Below are 19,126 nucleotides of genomic sequence, written 5' to 3'. Positions count from 1 at the left end.
GTTTATTCCATAAACCCTAGATACATATTTATAGTCCAAGGGACTTTCTAATTTAGGCGTGCACCTAACCGTGCACGGGTAAAACTCTAACTCTTAACCGACACGTAATCTAATATGTTACGTATACAAGGGCAAACTAGCCCAAACTTTGCATGTAAGGCCGATTCACGTATTTCTTCTATATATATATTCTTCAAGTCCATCTTGATCGCGGCCCACCTCTGACTCGGTCAAATTCTGGTGATAACACACCGTGCTAGAGTATTTGGCCTAATATGTTTATAAGGATAATCTCAGGTATTAGGAAATGAGGCATAAATGGTGTATCAAAGGAACAAGAAGGCTAAAGGAGACCCCCACTTCAACAACAATCAAAAAGGGGTCTACAGCAGAAATCCGGTCTGCAGCCCGGTCCAACCGGGCCAGCAACCGGCCAGTCCGGCGCGCTGCTCGGCCCACCGGTCGCCAACCGGGGCAAGTCCGGCGCACAACCCGGTCGATCGGCCGCCAACCGGGCTCCACACGAGAACATAGCAAATCCGGTTGCCGACCGGTCAGCCGGCCTACAGACCGGTGAGTCCGGCGCACAGCCCGGTCGACCGGTCGCCAATCGGGCGCCAACCGACCGCCAACCGGAGGAGCTCCAGGACGATGCAAAGGGTGTCCGGTCGCTGGTCCGGTCCGACCGGCCTCACCACCGGGCTGTCCGGTCTGTGGCCCGGTCAACCGGGTTTGTCGAGGGAAAAGCTGAGGTGGCAAGTGACCAACGGCCATATTTCGAAGAACACTATAAATAGGCCTTCTCCTACTTCTGAACAGTTAGGCACTACACTACAAGCTGTTCTTGAGCTCTCTCTCTCTTACTCCATTGCTAGAAACACCAAAAGCCTCAGATCTACCTCCTCCTCCACCCAAACTCAAATCCCTCCGGGGATCGTTAGAGGAGGACCCGATCTACTGTTCTACCAAGCCAAATCTCATTCCCCCTTGTATTCATCGAGAAGCTTGCTTCCTAGGGTTCCTTGGAAACCCTAGGTGGGCAAGAGGAGTCCGGAAGCATCCGGGCCGTGGATTTGCTCCGGCAAGATTGTGAAGGTTTGGAGGCTACCTCAAAGTCCGCCACAAGTGAGTGAGCTATTCCTTCGTGGGATAGGCTCCGGAGAATAGGGTGAGCCTTCGTGGCGTGGGGAATCCTTCGTGGGACCTCCACCCCTCCAAACGTGACGTACCTTGTTGCAAAGCAAGGGAACACGGGAATACATCCTCGTCTCCGCGTGCTATCGGTTATCTCTAACCGAACTCCTTACTTGTGATTTAACTCGCTCGTGAGAGCCTTCGTGCTCGAGTTAGTTGTATCCTCATATAGGTTGCTTCACCTAGTTTGCATTAGGCTCACCTTTATATTCCGCAAAGCCTAATATTGCAAAGAATGAATTAAAACTTGTAGAAACCTATTCACCCCCCCTCTAGGTTTACCATCTCTATACTTTCAGGCGTCATGGCTTCGATTAAAGCTAAAGTGCTTCGCTCATCTTTGTCCTCTAGCTCTTGAGAGAATCTTTGACCAGACTGCCGACGTGCTACAGTGTAGCCTGTACCGGTTTTCCGGTATCTCATACTGGTTTTCCGGTATCTTTATCTGGCTTCTTACCCTTTGTATCTCAAGCTCTCCTCTTGGGCATATCTCCGGCTTAGATATCATCGGTTGCCTTTACTCCGGTATACCCCTCCTGGTATACCGGATTGTTTCATCCAACACTGTTAACCTGGTTTAGTTTATGCCGGTATCACCTTTCCGGTATCTTTATCTTCGCTCCGGTATCTTTATCCGGTATCTTTATCTTTGCTCCGGTATCTTTATCCGGTATCTTTATCTTTGAGCTCCGGTATCTTTTGCTTCTACCTCAATCTCTTATGTTTCTCGTACTCCGGTATACCCCTCCTGGTATACCGGTTCGCTTCAACTTAACACCAATCTCACTCAACTTTGAGCATCCGGTTTAATATTTAAACCGGTATACAATCTTTATCATGGCATGTTTGCCATAGTCTTGGCCTACCGGGGGTCATCCCCCCGACACAAGTCCTTTTCAATGGAGGGAAGTTACATCAGTTTACCCCTTCGGCGAGGGGTGCGACAAGGGGATCCTATCTCCTCATATCTGTTTTTGTTGGTGGTAGCAAAGGACCTTTCGTGCCTTTTAAAACACCATATTATCATCATAGCTCCATGGACTAAAGGTGGCACCAACCGCTCCGGTGGTCAGCCATCTCCTTTTTGCAGATGACAGCATGTTGCTATTCAGAGCGGATACGGAGAGTGTGGAGAAGGTCCAAGAAATTTTGGATCGGTGTTGCATGGCGTCTGGCCAGCGGATTAATCGGGACAAATCTGCTATCTTTTTTAGCAAGGGATGCCCGAATGGTGTGAAGGAGGCGGTGAAAACTGTCTTGGGAGTTCAGAATGAGACACTCTATGAAAAGTACCTGGGAATGCCTACCGATGTGGGGCGTTGATGTCTACGGGTGCTTCTATTCTTGTAGACAGTGTTGGGCCTCCAAGAGCAGAGGTTTGTAGAACAGCAGCAAGTTTCCCTTAAGTGGATCACCCAAGGTTTATCGAACTCAGGGAGGAAGAGGTCAAAGATATCCCTCTCAAGCAACCCCGCAATCACGATACAAGAAGTCTCTTGTGTCCCCAACACACCTAATACACTTGTCGGATGTATAGGTGCACTAGTTCGGCGAAGAGATAGTGAGATGCAAATGATATGGATGAATATGAGTGGCAATAGCAATCTGAATAAATTATGGCAGCGATTAAACATGCAACGAACAAGTAAACAAACGGAGATTCGATGTTTGGAAACAAGGCCTAGGGATCCTACTTTCACTAGTGGACACTCTCAACATTGATCACATAATAAAACCACTCTACACTCTCTTGTTGGATGATGAACACCACTAATTGTGTAGGGCTACAAGAGCACCTCAATGCCGGAGTTAACAAGCTCCACAACATTCGATATTCATATTTAAATAACCTTAGAGTGCATGATAGACCAACGCAATTACACCGAGTACTAACATAGCATGCACACCGTCACCGACAGACTATGAAAGGAGGAATAGATCACATCAATACTATCATAGTAATAGTTAACTCCATAATCTACAAGAGATTACAATCATAAACTACGTCAAGTACTACATGATGCACACACTGTCACCATTACATCATGAAGGAGGAATAGACTACTTTAATAACATCACTAGAGTAGCACATAGATTAATAGTGATATAAAGCTCATCATATGAATCTCAATCATGTAAGGCAGCTCATGAGATCATTGTATTGAAGTACATGGAAGAGAGATTAACCACATAGCTACCGGTACAGCCCTTAGCCTCGAGGGAGAACTACTCCCTCCTCATCATAGGAGACAGCGATGGCGATGAAGATGGCGGTGGTGTCGATGGAGATGACTCCGGGGGCAATTCCCCGCCCCGGCAGGGTGCCGGAACAGAGACTTCTGTCCCCCGAATTGGAGTTTCGCGATGGCGGCGGCTCTGGGAGGTTTTCTCGGGTTTCGTCAATCGGGGTCGATGTTTTAGGTCAGGGAGGCTTAAATAGGTGAAGAGGCGGAGTCGGAGGGGCTGCGGGGCAGCCACACAGTAGGGGGGCGCACCCCCCTTGGGCCACGCCGCCCTGTTGTCTGGTGGCCCTGTGGCTCTCCTCTGGTCCCTCCTGGGTGTTCTGGAAGCTTCGTGGAATTCTAAGATGCTGGGCGTTAATTTCGTCCGATTCCGAGAATGTTTCCTTACTAGGATTTCTGAAAGCAAAAACAACAGAAAACAGCAACTGGCCCTTCGGCATCTCATCAATAGGTTAGTTCCGAAAAACGCATAAATATGACATATAATGTGTATAAAACATGTAGGTATTGTCATAAAACAAGCATGGAACATAAGAAATTATCGATACGTTTGAGACGTATCAGGCGTCGAGAGGGAGAGCATTCAAATACATCAAAGACAGAATCTGGAACAAAATCCAAGGTTTGATGGAGCGACTCTTATCGGCGGGAGGCAAGGACATCCTCATTAAGTCGGTTTCCCAAGTCGTGCCAATTTTTTCCATGGCGTGTTTTCTATTGCCAAAAGGACTGTGCGATCATATCAATGCTTTGATCCGCAAATTCTGGTGGGGGAGCCGTGAGGGCGAGATAATGCCTTGTTGGGTTTCCTGGAGAGAGATGTGCAAACCGAATAGCATGGGGGCTTAGGGTTTAAGGATATTGAGTTGTTCAATTTGGCTCTCCTTGCGCGCCAGGGTTGTCGCATGATGCGGAATCCTGAGTCGTTGAGTGCAAGGATTTTGAAGGCAAAATATTTTCCGTCCACAGATATGTTGCAAGCCTATTGGTACTTCTCCTTCTCAGGTGTGGCATGCGGTGCATGAAGGTATACAGGTCCTTAAGCAAGGTCAGGTGAGGAGGATTGGCACGTGAGCATCAACAGATCCGTACAATGATAATTGGCTACCGAGGGACGCTATGCTCCGGCCCATGGCATGCTTGGCCAGAGATCCACCTCGGTTAGTGGCTGAGTTGATAGACTCAATCTCTGCAACTTGGAACGAGGAGAAGCTCAGGGAATGTTTCTTGCCAATCGATGTTGATAACTTGATATTATTAAGGAGATTCCCGTTTCTAGCAGGAGACACGATGATTTCTGGGCATGGCACTACGAGCGAAAGGGCGAATTCTCCGTGCGATCTGCATACCGTATGTTGGTGTGTACGCGGGAGAAGCGTGAGGCGTGGCTGGACATCAGGGCCACGAGTTCAAATGAAGCAGGAATAGCAAAGGAGCTCGATCCGGAAAACCCAAGTTCCGTCCAAGATCAGGGTATTTCTTTGGAGATATGCCAACAGTGTATCTGCGATTAACATGAGGCATAGACGGTGCATGGCGGAAGACGACCGCTGCCAGCTGTGTGGCGCCGGTGACTCCTGGCGTCACGCTCTGTTGGATAGCTCAGTGTCTCGATGCGTGTGGGAATTGCTTGATGAAGAAATAACGGAACGTGTGAGTTGTTCGGAGGAAGGCGATGCTAGGGCTTGGATAGCAGGGTTGATCAAAACCCTAAAACACGAGGATCTCACGACAGTGCTGGTTACGCTGTGGGCCATCGGGCATGCCAGAAGGAAGGCGATCCATGAGCAGATATTTCAGAGCCCTCTGTCAGTTCATTTGTTCATGGAGAGGTTTGTGACTGATCTCAAATAGTGCAATGAGTTGAAGAAGAATGAACCGGCCACCGCTACTAAGCAGCGGGCACCGGGATGGATCCCGCCACCAAGGGGGATGATCAAGATTAATGTTGACGCAGCGATGGGCAAGAATGGAGGTTACGGTACGGTGGCGGCGATCACCGGGACGGAGGAAGGGGTGTTCGCTGGGGCATCGACGCTCGTTTTTCCTGGAAAATATGGCGCCAAAATCCTCGAGGCGTTGGCGTGCAGGGAGGCATGTGCTCTAGGCAAGGACATCGATGGCCGGAGGATTATGTTGGCAACAGACTGCAAGAATGGTGTTACTAGCTTGGCCGAGGGGACCCCCCCGGAAGTTATGCTCACATTGTGAGAGAGATTAGGGAATCCATGGGCGATTTCGATGCTCTTGAGTTCCGTCACGAAGCTAGGAGTTCGAATAAGGAGGCACACCGTCTTGTTAGGAGTGCAGTTTACGATGTTCCGGGCCGCCTTGTGTGGCTAGTTGGGCCGCCAGAGGGCTTTCTTGTATTATCGTTTGGCGATCAGAATTATCACCACTCAAGAAAAAACCTCAAAAAAGTTATCACCACTCAAAAAACCTTATTTTCATTTGGCGATCAGAACTATCGTTTTTTTTAGGAGAATAGTGCCCATTGTGATGGGAAAACACCACGAACCCAAGCTTCCTGCGAAATCTAAGTTTCAATTGCATTGGTTTGCCTTCATTATTTTCAATAGCCGTTTCGAGACTAGCAAGGCAACCTTTTTTGTTCTACTCACTATTGTTCTACTCACTAAGACATGTTTTATAAGACGGGGAGTACAAAATTTGTACTCTTTTCTTTGGCCATTCTCTAATCTACACTGACGAGAGCTCCCATTCTAAATTGTGGGTTTACAACCAATTTCCCAATATATGTTTTGAAGAACACATAACTATTTATTATTGATCTATATACTCCTACCAAATTTGACAGATGAGAATATGAGCTTCATCCTGGAAATTATAATCCACCTTGTTTGCATCACTGAAGATATGGATGAAACCATGGATCCATGAGAGAGCAAGAGTAGAACAGAGCCGCTGATCACCACACCCAAGCCCCCATTACACTTTGAAGAGGCAAAAACAGCAGCACACACATTAAGCAAAACCTTGTACAAAAGAATTGCTACGCTATTAGACAATAAACTTCGAAAACAAAATCAGCAACATGACTACAAAAGAGGGAGTCCTCGTTAAACCAGACAGCATTGTGCGCTTCCAAATACCGCAGAAGGGGATAGCACAAACTATTGATTTCTCTGATTACACATATGTCAAAAGAAGATGGCACAAAATATTGCATTTCTCTGATCATAAACGATCACAGTACAGCATAAAATGTATTTGTCTTTGTTCTATTTGAGTCGGTGTTTTTATGCTGAATTAGTATAACTGATGACCAATGCCTTATCTGTACTGTACAAACAACAGAAGTCCACGACGTTGTAGGAAATAATAGCTTTGATATTACTAGGGCAGATAGATCCCTGAAGAATAAACTATACCCGCCACAATTACATGAATCAATTGGTACGTATGTGCTATGCTCTCTACACACTCGATGGCGAACACTCACAAAACCCAAACTCCACCTCTCAAGTCAAAAACACCAAAACGAAAAGGATGATGAAAAGAATCACCAAGAAAGCTATCATCATGATCTGCCCTTTCAAGCTAGCCTTCTTCAGAACCATAGCCACTCTTTTCTGCAGGAATCAAAAATGGGGAACGTTTCAGGCCGTTGGAATCCACCCGAATGAAACTGGGTGAAATATGTTATTCATGTTCGTTGCAATAATATGTGGTGAAAACACACTTTAACTAGAGGGTAGGTGGGGCAGGGAGATAAAACTCCTAAAATGTGTCTTTGGCTATAGCAAGAGATACAATGCATACCTGTACGAAATCAAGCCGATTGGAAGTAGTTTCCATGTCAAGGCTCAGTTCACCCAAAAGTTTCTCCTGTTGGACGTAAAACAAGAGCATAAATACTGAGGCGATAAAGAAATGACATTTGGTGGCACAATATAGTTAACTGAGCTCTTCATGTCCATATGGAGAGAAAAAAAGTCTGTAGAATTATCTGTAGGAAACAAACGAAGGAAATATAAAGGATTCCACACATGTTAATGAGTACCTGTCCGACAAGCTCTTCGTGTATGGTGAGACCTACACCTCCAATTCGCTGGACGCTGGCACTAAGCATATCCAACTCATCATCCTGCTGCCTATTGCAGATATACATCCATTTATCAGTGGTTGTTTAAGCGATGTTCATAGAAGTACACAAAATATCTAGAATAATCCTCTGGAAGGTAGCATTGCGTAAATGCAGAGCTCGTGCTTAAAATATCTAGAATAATCCTCTGAAAGATAGGTTCGCAAAGAAATTACTTCATCAGAAGCATCTGCTGATCAGATTCTGAAGCAATAAAGTCATCATTATCCTGAGCCATGTGCTGCTTGGATCTGCCTAATTCAGAAGGATTGACCGAACGTCCAAACGCAGTCTTGTGTTTCCCAGCTTCAACATTCCGCCGTATGGAAACCACCTAGCCAATTTGAAGTTCATTACATGATAACGCATACTCGTTTTTGCTAGGTAAATTTGGGTTGTAGCTTAATCATTGATGTTAGCAGCAGCATTGACGAATATTCTGTAGTAAAATACCTGGTTGCGGGCAGTGCTTGTCCAGTTCCTCCTTTTCCCAATTTCGACTTCATTAAGTCCATAGTAAGCTGGATCTCTCTCGGCAACTGAAATTGCCTTGTCTAACTCATCCACCTTCAGTGAAACATTAAAGGCAGAAAACAGCTCAGAGATGAAAAGTGACAGGTACAATAAAAGCAGGAGCACACAGTAATTTGGAACAATCAATTCTGAACCTTATCCTAGAAAGAAAATTAGAGAGCCGTGATATAGATTTGGTGGTAAACTCATGTACCTGCCATTGGACGCTTTCGCAGGTGGTTAGCAGTTCTCTAGTCAGATGCACATACTCTCCTGTGTTTTCAGGTGTTTGCTTCCATTGATTGAAAGTGTCTTGTACTTTGTCAATCTGTACAGCAATTGGGCAAGAAAACAAGTTGTTTTAGACATCATCTAAGAAAAAGAAAGGGACTGGTTCTACGAATTCTTAGGAGCACTTTACATGAAGAGAATGGAGTATCATCACTATCAATGAAGCAATCAGATATCGTAAACAAGATTCTCCGCAGGGCAAGAGCATTACTGGCAGTAAGATCAACCACCCTGCACAAGATGCACATAGACCACACAGCACGGACCCAAGGAGTCTGGTTCCCCATTTCAGATTCATGTACCGTCGATATTATTATTATTCACTAAAGACGCATTATGTTCCCTGCAATTGCCTTGCGAATGTGCCGGCATCCGCGCCTATAAATAAATGGATCCGAAGCTGCAAACGCGTGCACCTGGATGCGAACGCACACACACCGATACAGGTAGATAACCAGCATCCACTGGACACACGTAAATCACGGATCACGAACTGGAAACGCCTGTATTCGTCGTAGCTACCGAAATGTTTGGAATTACAAATATGAAACGGGGTGGATCAGCGGGGAGGCGGGGAGGGGGAGGTCACTCACGGAGTCCTGGATCTCGTCCTTGACGATGTAGAAGGGGTCCTGCGCGGGGGTCATGCTCTGATCGTGATCGCCCGCCGGAGCAGATCTCGGTCGGGAGTAGCTAGATCCGGAGGAGAAATTGGAGGGAGCGATGGGGCTGATCTGAACACCTCCCTCCGACCTCAGTTCGGTTTGGTGGCACCGCCGATGGAGAAGACAACGGGGGCACACAAGTTCTTTTCTTTTTTCGGACCAATAATAAGTTTGCTGGGCCGAGCGAGCTTGCATGATTAACAGAACGACTCTTACAAATCTGTATGGGCTACAAAACTCTGTGCTGTTTCGGCCTGGCCATATCGTCCTCTCCCATTTTGCTTCACCTACATTCTTTTTTTCAAAAAAAAACTACACTCCTTTTCCAGATATTTTTTTCTTAGTTCTCGCATCTTCTCTTCCGGCGACAACAACGTGTCCATGGCATGCCGGATAGTCAGTCCATGTCGCCCTCACTGATGAGTTCAAAAGGCGACATGTTTTTTTTTATTATAGAAACATTTTTTTGTCTCATTATGTCCTATTTATCTTTGACTATGTTCTAAATGCATGATGACAAATATTGATTCATTTTCATGATACATTTACATAACTAGTAGTTTTAGTAAGATTTTATCATGTTTCCTTGTCTTTGATATGTGTGTAGGTGCTCTAGATGTCTATGGACAAAGCACGTGGAAATGAGCCAAATGGAGGCAATATGGAGGAGTTACGGGCACTAGCACTTTGCCTTTTCAATGGTTGAAAAGATTCAATTATTCCATCACAATATATAAAGAGTCAAGACTATGGTGTTGTAGAACTCGTCTATACGAATCCAGCGAGCCAAACAACACCCAAATCGGGGTTCGTATGAAAAATGGTGGCCAAAACACTAATAGAGGGCGGCATTTAACGGGCACTAGCACAATCGTGATGATCGTACCGCATGCATGTACCACGGTTTTTGGGTCGTGGAAACGTCTAGAACGGACGCGATTCTCCATGAATTTCATCCCACTTAATCCAAGACTTCCCTTAGGTTCTAAGGTCAATTGGAAGACTATTGGAGGCCCTCCTAGGCCTATATAAAGGAGTGGAGAGCCACCAAAAGATCTAATCTCAATCACATTTGCACACGACGGAGCCATGCCACCTCCATAGGTCTTTGATACGTTGCAAACGTATCTATAATTTTTGATACTCCATGCTTGTTTTACACCAATTTCTATATGTTATGTTTACACTTCGTGACACTTTTATGTATTTCCCGGAACTAACCTATTGACAAGTAGCCACGGTGCCAATTCATGTTTTCTGATGTTTTTATATTTCAAGAAAGTTGTACTAGAAATATTCTCTGAATTGGACGAAACAAAAGCCAAAGTTCCTATTTTACTGTAACGAAGATAGAGCCCAGAGGGCAGACGAAGAAGTGCCTGGATGCGGCCACGCCATGCCTAGGCGCGGGCCACCCCTGGCCGCTCCTAGGGGTGGTGTGGGCCCCTCGGGCGGCCACCGACCTTGCCATTCCGCTTATAAATACATCTGATCGGGAAAAACCTAAATACCTGAGCCTCCATCCACGAAAAGTTTTGTCACGTCCACCATCGTCTCCCCCAGCTCGGGAGGGTTCTGAAGCTCTTTCCGGCACACTGTCGGAGAGGGAGATCGTCACCGGAGGCCTCTACATCGCCATGCCCGCCACCAAAGTGATGCGTGAGTAGTTCATCTCTGTACTATGGGTCCATAGCAGTAGCTAGATGGTTGTCTTCTCCACTTTATGCTTCATGTTTAGATCTTGTGAGCTGCCTATCATGATCAGGATCATCTTTATGTAATGCTACATGTTGTGTTTGTTGGGACCCGATGAATATTGAATACTATGGTTGAGATTGATTATATACTTCTCATATGTTATTTGTGATCTTGCATGCTCTCCGTTGCTAGTAGATGCTCTGGCCAAGTATGTGCTTGTGACTCCAAGAGGGAGTATTTATGCTCGATAGTGGGTTCATGCCTCTAGTAATATGGGAGAGTGACAAAAACTTCTAAGATTGTAGATGTGTTGTTGCTATTAGGAAGAAAACAAAAATGCTTTATCCAAGGATAATTTTGTTGTTTTACTTTACACACTTTGCTTAATGCAATAATATGTTGCTTGCAACTTAATACCGAAAGTGGTGCGGACGCTAACCGAAAGGTGGATTATTAGCCATAGACGCAGTTGGATTACGGTCAATGTATCATGTTGTAATGCCCAAATGAATCTCATAGTAATCATCTTGTCATGTATGGTCTTTATTCTGTCAGTTTCCCAGCTGTAATTTGTTTATCCAGCATGTTATTTATCTTTATGGAGAGACACCTCTAGTGAACTGTGGATCCCGGTCCTTTCTTTTACACTGCAAATACATGTTCTTTTATTACCAACTCCCACGACAAGAACTCTTTTACTGTTCTCTTTATTTCACTGCAAACAAACATCTCTTTCCACACTATATGTTTAATCCTTTGTTTTCAGCAAAACCAGTGAGATTGACAACCTCACTGCAAGTTGGAGCAAAGTATTTTGGTTGTGTTGTGTGCAGGTTCCACGTTGTTGCTGACGCTGGTAGTGCGTCCTGCCAAAAGTCAGCTAGCAACACCTTCAGAAGTGATTTCTTTCTCCTACTGGTCGATTAAACATTGGTTTCTTACTGAAGGAAAACTTGCTACTCTGCTCATCATACCTTCCTTTTGGGGTTCCCCAACGGTGTGCTTTGCACAACATCAGTCTTCATCACCACCACATCACCATTGAAGAAATAGAAGAAAAAGGCTTAGGATAAGGAGGCTTCGACATTAACGCCATCACCATCTCCGCGTTCATCACCGATACCGCCATGCATCCATCGCATTGTAATCCAAACTCTATTGTTGATCTCATACGTGTATCATATTTATCCATCCATGTTCGTTCATATAATGTCTTGTGCCCCTTCTCTTGAGTAGTTTAGTTGGGAATATGGATCAAACCTAATATCAATATGAAATGAAATAAATATTTATGTTGTTTAGTTGTAACATGTAAAAGAGGTGGTTATCTTCAATGATGTTATATGTTCTGCAACATGAAATATTTATCATTAGGGACATTGAAGGTAATCATCATTGAGCGTGGTTGGAGGTGCGTGCACGTACAAATGATAGCAATCTTCCACCTCTTCTAACCATGTATCAACGAGGGGTACGAGGTACAAGAGCCTATGATTATAGTCATGGAAGGACTCTTAATTACTAGACTTGCGCGACATGCGATGGGGAAAAGGGTAGTGCTTATGATGGTGTGGAACAATGCTTCTGGGAGCACCTTTATTCGGGCCTCTCCTCACTTCACACTTGTAGCAAAAAACATATAAAGTACTAATCATGTTTTTATCTTGCTTTTAATTTTAGTTACTTTTGGAATTTACTTTATCTTTTTTATTTATTGTTCTTATTCACAACTACTTAAAACGTCCTTGTTGATTATAGTAGTTCTGTGGCAACCTATAGAATAGGCTATTTCCTTAATTGGGTGTGAACTGGCTGCACTGATAATGCAATTATGGGGTTGTTTGATTTTCATTTTGCAAAACTCACATGGGATCGATCATTTAATAAATATTTATCATTGTTAAGTGCTACAATAACCTTGTGTTGTGGTTCAGGAAACCCATACATTACTCAATGAGCGCTCCTTCCCTTTTTCCCGGTGGCATGCCCCACCACTCATTCATTGCCAACACAAATTCCCGACCACCTACTGCCCACCGAGCAATGTGAAGGCTTGCTGCCTTGTCTTTATTATAGCGTCTTGTACTACCCCACCATTCTTCTCCATGGTAGCCCCCACAAGTAGCCATGGCCGCCGTGGTGGAGGTTAAAATCCAGTATTTTCTATTGTGTCAAGCCCAAAAGGACAAGAATTAAAGCAATGGGAATATGTACGTGGTCGTGAGATCTAGCATCGGTGGGCCTTCGGTGAGTCGGATCACGGCTCACGATGCTGAATCGATGAGATCAGGCTGCCATAAAGGATATTATGTCAAAAAAATCCATGTTTTTTTGATGTTGCATATGGGATTTAAAATTGTAACAAAGTCACTTTTGTTTTCCTCGTTTTTTCCGATGTTGCCCAAGTGATTTCATAATATAATGAAACAATATGAGTTCTATTGTAAAGTCAAACACGAGATGTTGCAACGTTTTGACGGGGTTTGCTACTAGTTGTTTTTTCCTCGGATTTCTCGATGATGCTTACGTGCTTTTCCTAAGCGATGCAAACACATGATTTATTTGTTGCAAGTTCTTCCAAGTGTCATTGGAATAGTTGGTGATTTTTATTGCAAATGAAACTGCAACAAAAGGTTATTGCTTAACCACTTATTTATTCATATAAACATATGCTTTTTTTACTTTGTTTGTTTGTGATTTTTTGTGGAAATTGTTGGTTGTTTGTTGTAAACCAATGCAACATTTTTTTTGTTTAACCGCTTTTTTCATAGCACTACTTTTTCAAAAACAATTGCAATGATTTTGTTGCAGTAGCATATTTTTTGGTACATGGGGCATGAGATTTTTTTTGTTACAACCGTTTTCACCATGGTGATATTTTTTTTGTAAATACCAGGAATATCAACGCCAAAACAATATACACTTTTGTTTTTAGTTTTTAAAACTCGGACTACTGTTGACTTAACATACAAAATAACTTTTTCTGGTCGTTAATGGACCAAGATGCGGTCTTTTTTTGGAGTAAACCGTGAGCTTTATTAATCACCAGACACAAAGTTATAATCAGCCTCATGGCTTTGAACTAAAAAGGAAGGGCACTATCCCAGCCTTTCGTGTGACACCCCATTGTTGCAAGCATATTTAGCACACAAGTGAGCTACACTATTGGCTGAACGGCGTCTAAAGCACAAACTAAAAAACTGAAAAGACACACTCAGCTCACGAATATCATCTAAGATAGGAGAGATCACCGATCGATCTCTCTGACCTGCGCCCCAGATGCGGACGAGCTCGAAACAATCGACCTCAAAAAATACCCGAGGGTAATGTTGGAGATATGCCCAAGAGGCAATAATAAATGGTTATTATATATCTTTGTGTTTATGATAATGTTTACATACCATGCTATAATTGTATTAACCTGTTATCACCAGAATTTGACCGGATCAGAGGTGGGCCGCGATTGGAGATGGGCTTGAAGAATATATATAGAAGAAATACATGAATCGGCCTTGTGTACCAAGTTTGGGCTAATTGCCCGTGTATCTGTACCATAGTAGGATACGTGTCGGTTAGGAGTTAGAGTTTTACCCGTGCACGGTTAGGTGCACGCCTGAATTAGAAAGTCCCCCGGACTATAAAGATGTATCTAGGGTTTATGAAATAAACAACAACCAACGTTCACCACAAATCAATCTCGGCGCATCGCCAACTCCTTCGTCTCGAGGGTTTCTTCCGGTAAGCACCATGCTGCCTAGATCGCATCTTGCGATCTAGGCAGCGTAAGCTTATTACGTTGTTCATGCGTTGCTCGTGCTGAAGCCTTTTTGATGGCGAGCAACGTAGTTATCTTAGATGTGTTAGGGTTAGCATTGTTCTTCGTATCATATGCTCGTCGTAGTGCAACCCTTGTACATCTAGCCGCCCTTACACCTATCTTAGGTGTAGGGGCGGCACCCCGCTTGATCATTGTTTAGTAGATCCGATCCGTTACGGTTGCTCCTTGTTCTTCAAGGATTAGTTTAATATCCGCAATAGTTAGACCTTACAAAGGGTTGGAGGCCAGCGGCGTGTAGGGTGTAGTTTGCTAGCCCTAGACAGGATGTTCCGGGGATCAACCTCGTGTTGGTTTTTAGGCCCTGTCTAGGATCGGCTTACGATCACCGTACGCGAGCGCGAGGCCCAATCGTGAGTAGGATGATCCGATTATGCGGTGAAAACCCTAAATCGTCGTAGATCGCTTTAGCTTTATCTTGATCAAGCGGGACCACCATATATTCGTACACCTCGTACGAATCATGGGTGGATCGGCTCTTTGAGCCGATTCACGAGGTAACTCGAGAGCCGATCGAGGCTCGTATTTAATGTTTACGTGTATGCCATGCAGAAACTAAGCGAGGCATCATCCAACACCTTCCCGACCGGGTATAGGTCAGGTGGCACGCCCTTGCGACAGCATCGGACGTGTGACCAAAAGGCTTTGCGGGCCGTCGCTCTGAGGGACCAGGGCCAGCCGCAGCCCTGAGTTGTTCCCGGCTCTACGGTGTTGCCAGTCGCTGCCCGCCGGTGGGTTTCTGACCGCAACATAACCAAAACATTGATACATGTGTGTTATGTGAACAACAAGGAGTCCCTAGTAAGCCTCTTGTATAACTAGCTTGTTGATTAATAGATGATCATGGTTTCGTGATCATGAACATTGGATGTTATTAATAACAAGGTTATGTCATTATATCAATGATGTAATGGACACACCCAATTAAGCGTAGCATAAGATCACGTCATTAAGTTATTTGCTATAAGCTTTCGATACATAGTTACCTAGTCCTTATGACCATGAGATCATGTAAATCACTTATACCGGAAAGGTACTTTGATTACATCAAACTCCACTGCGTAAATGGCTGGTATAAAGGTGGGATTAAGTATCCGGAAAGTATGAGTTGAGGCATATGGATCAACGATGGGATTTGTCCATCCCGATGACGGATAGATATACTTTGGGCCCTCTCGGTGGAATGTCGTCTAATGTCTTGCAAGCATATGAATAAGTTCATAAGAGACCACATACCACGATACGAGTAAAGAGTACTTGTCAGGAGACGAGGTTGAACAAGGTATAGAGTGATACCGATGATCAAACCTCGGACAAGTAAAATATCGCGTGACAAAGGGAATTGGTATCGTATGTGAATGGTTCATTCGATCACTAAGTCATCGTTGAATATGTGGGAGCCATTATGGATCTCCAGATCCCGCTATTGGTTATTGGTCGGAGAGAAGTCTCAACCATGTCTGCATAGTTCACGAACCGTAGGGTGACACACTTAAGGTTTGATGTCGTTTAAGTAGATATGGAAATATGGAATGGAGTTCAAAGTTTTGTTCGGAGTCTCGGATGGGATCCAGGACATCACGAGGAGATCCGGAATGGTCCGGAGAATAAGATTCATATATAGAAAGTCATTTTCTAGGTTTGAAAATGATCCGGTATTTTTCCAGGAAGGTTCTAGAAGGTTCTAGAAGAGTCCGGAATAAATCGGCATGGAAGGTGGAGTCCCAAAGGGACTCCACCCACCTTGGCCGGCCAGCCTAAAGGGAGGAGGAGTCCCAAGTGGACTCCTCCCCATGGTGGTCGGCCACCCCACCAAAGGAAAGGAGGGAGTCCCACTCCCCTTAGGTTTGGTCATATGGAAGGTTTATGTTGGGGTCTTATTCGGAGACTTTTGACCTAACCCTTGGGGCTTCCACCTATATAAAGAGGGGAGAGGAGGGGCTGGCCGGCCACACCAAGACCACCATGGCCGCACCCCTCAAGGCTGCCCTAGCCGGCGCCCCCTCTCCCAAACCCTAGCGGTTCCCTCCTACCTCTCTCTCCCACATAGCTTAGGCGAAGCTGCGCCGGAGATCTCCACCACCACCGCCACCACGCCGTCGTGCTACCGGGATTCCGAGGAGGATCTACTACTTCCGCTGCCCGCTGGAACGGGGAGATGGACGTCGTCTTCATCAACACCGAACGTGTGACCGAGTACGGAGGTGCTGCCCGATCGTGGCACCGTGATCAAGATCTTCTACGCGCTTTTGCAAACGGCAAGTGATCGTCTACCGCAGCAATAAGAGCCTACTCTTATAGGCTTTGGAAATCTTCAAGGGTGAGTCTTGATCATCCCCTCGTTGCTCCCGTCTTCTAGATTGCATCTTGGCTTGGATTGCGTTCTCGCGGTAGGAAAATTTTTGTTTTCTGTGCAACGAATCCCTACAGGTAATTCTTCTCCCTCGCAAAAACAACATCATCTCGGAGAGCAAGAGCTTCGATCGTAAGGGGGTCTAACATAGCTTGGTAGACCTTACACCAAGCTCCTTTAAAGCCACCATTGTCTCTAGCGGATCAGAATTGTACAATTTTGAAGGACCAGTTCGGCATGATGCCGAAAAGGAGGACAATCGGCTATACCAAGCCGTACCCCAACGAGTACGAATTGATCCCGCTACCACCCAAATATCGGCTCCCTGACTTCACAAAGTTTAGTGGATCGGATGGTTCCAGCTCCATCGAGCATGTGAGCCGATATTTGGCACGAGCTGGGCACGATCTCAGCATCGGACGAGCTGCGTGTGAGGTTCTTCGCACGGTCCCTCACGAGATCGGCTTTCGGGTGGTACACATCGCTGCCACCGAACTCAATCCGGACTTGGAAGCGGTTGGAAGAGCGAGTTCCACATACGGTATCACTCGGAGGCTTCCGAGGCTGGTATTGCCGATCTAGCACAAGTACGACGAAGCGCGGGGAAACGGTGTCAGAATACATCCAGCGCTTCATGACCATTAGGAACCGATGCTATTCGGTTCACGTAAGTGAAAAAGAAGCAGTCGAGTTGGCGGTGGTGGGTCTCTCATCATCGATCAAGGACGTGGCCTCCCAAGCAGACTACCCTTCATTGGTGCACATGGTGCAGAAGCTGTCAGCATATGAACAACGCCACCCAGATGTTTACCAGGATAAATTCAAGCGTGCGGTGGTCCTGGTTGGGGCAGACGAGGATGAAGGTGCTGCGGGAGATCAGGAGGTAGCAGTGGTTGAATGGGCTCGGGCGGCAAGCCCCGTGTCCTGTAAGTGGGTTAAGCCACAAGGTCCTCCAAAAGGGTTCGACTTCGACGTGACCAAAGCTGAGCAGATTTTCGACCTCTTACTCACGGAGAAGCGGCTAAAGGTACCCGAAGGCCACAAGATCCCCACGGTGCAGGAGCTGAACGGAAAGCCATACCGCAAGTGGCATAACACGTTCACCCACACCACTAACGACCGCAGGTGTGGCGTCGGCGGATCCAAATGGCGATAGAAAAAGGGCGGCTAATTTTCAACCGAGTACGCCATGAAGGTCGACACACACCCCTTCCCCGCCGTTAATATGGTGGAGTATACTTACCATGGAGGGTGCCAGCCAGATTTCTCGTGCAATATCAACATGGTGGGAGACCCGGGCACCACTCGGTAAGGACGGAGATGAGGGCAGCTGCTCTCATAGCAAGGACACGAGAGGAAGCCGCTCCACGCGATCGGCTCCGCCACGACGGCAAGCGCTACATCACGGAGGGAGAAGTGAGGAACGTAAGATATCAGCGACCTCTCTCTGATCACCTCCTCAACAAGTATGTGGGTCAATACGACCAACGCCGGCGATACAACGACGATGATGAAAAAGATCGTCTGGCTAAGGACGACAGGAGACGTCGCCGGCATAATCGCGACGAGGAGCGATATGAGCGCCACGCCAAGGAAAAGTCGAGAGAGCAAGACGACGTGGATAGGCACTGGGACTGCCCCTTCTTCGGACACTCGCTGGGATTCGGGAATGAGCCGATTGCCTACAATCGGCAATTGCCCGAATGTAAACAAAAGAAGAAGGATGCAGCTAACGTGTCCGTGTTCAAACGTCTAGGGCCTCTCCCGCCTCGGAACAAGCATGCCGAGTCCGCTCGGGTGGAAGATCTCGAGGAACTAGAGGACGATGATGAAGAAGAAGACAAGTATCATCGGCCAAGGTGGTGCCCTGATGGGCTCAGCCGTTCCCAGAAGCGAAGGGTTCAGCGTCTGCGTGGTTTGGAGGAAGCTGAAAGGTTATACCTGCACACGTTGAGGAAGGCAAGGCCTGATCTGGCCGCTAAAATTCAGCGAACCCTGGACGAAGAAGGTCGGCCACAAAGGAAAGAGTGGCGCCCCAAGCAAAGGAAAGCCGATGATGAGACATCGGCTGGCACAAACATGGTCTTCATCCTTCCAACGGAGTTTTGCGCTCCAGGGTTAGACGAAGCACCTGTGGCACAACTGGATCGCGGCCCACGGCCGGTCATCTTTGAGAAGCCACGAGAGAGAAGCTACGGGCATCCGAAGGCCCCGTACTTGCGAGGTTAC

The 19,126-nt window shown here is 46.0% G+C and overlaps 1 protein-coding gene across 1 annotated transcript; it reads right to left on the bottom strand.

The window, feature by feature from the left end:
- Nucleotides 1-6,684: 6,684 nt before the first annotated feature.
- LOC124703363 (syntaxin-61-like) lies at nt 6,685-9,150 on the bottom strand. Its single transcript, XM_047235577.1, has 7 exons — nt 8,940-9,150; nt 8,270-8,383; nt 7,996-8,109; nt 7,719-7,876; nt 7,462-7,552; nt 7,221-7,286; nt 6,685-7,030 (listed from the first exon to the last, which is right to left on the bottom strand). Exons 1-7 carry the CDS (start codon nt 8,991-8,993, stop codon nt 6,920-6,922), a joined length of 708 nt encoding a protein of 235 aa, XP_047091533.1. The 5' UTR covers nt 8,994-9,150; the 3' UTR covers nt 6,685-6,919.
- Nucleotides 9,151-19,126: the final 9,976 nt, after the last annotated feature.

This window comes from Lolium rigidum, chromosome 3, assembly GCF_022539505.1.
Source record: "Lolium rigidum isolate FL_2022 chromosome 3, APGP_CSIRO_Lrig_0.1, whole genome shotgun sequence".
Lineage (NCBI taxonomy): Eukaryota > Viridiplantae > Streptophyta > Magnoliopsida > Poales > Poaceae > Lolium > Lolium rigidum.
This window is presented reverse-complemented; position numbering and strand designations above follow the sequence as displayed.

Coding starts and splice junctions, on each gene's coding strand:
- LOC124703363 (XM_047235577.1), bottom strand. CDS start 8,993: ATGACCCCCGCGCAGGACCCCTTCTACATCGTCAAGGACGAGATCCAG. Junction 7,553..7,718: donor CAGCAGATGCTTCTGATGAA/GTAATTTCTTTG, acceptor TATCTGCAATAG/GCAGCAGGATGATGAGTTGG. Junction 7,287..7,461: donor ACGAAGAGCTTGTCGGACAG/GTACTCATTAAC, acceptor TACGTCCAACAG/GAGAAACTTTTGGGTGAACT.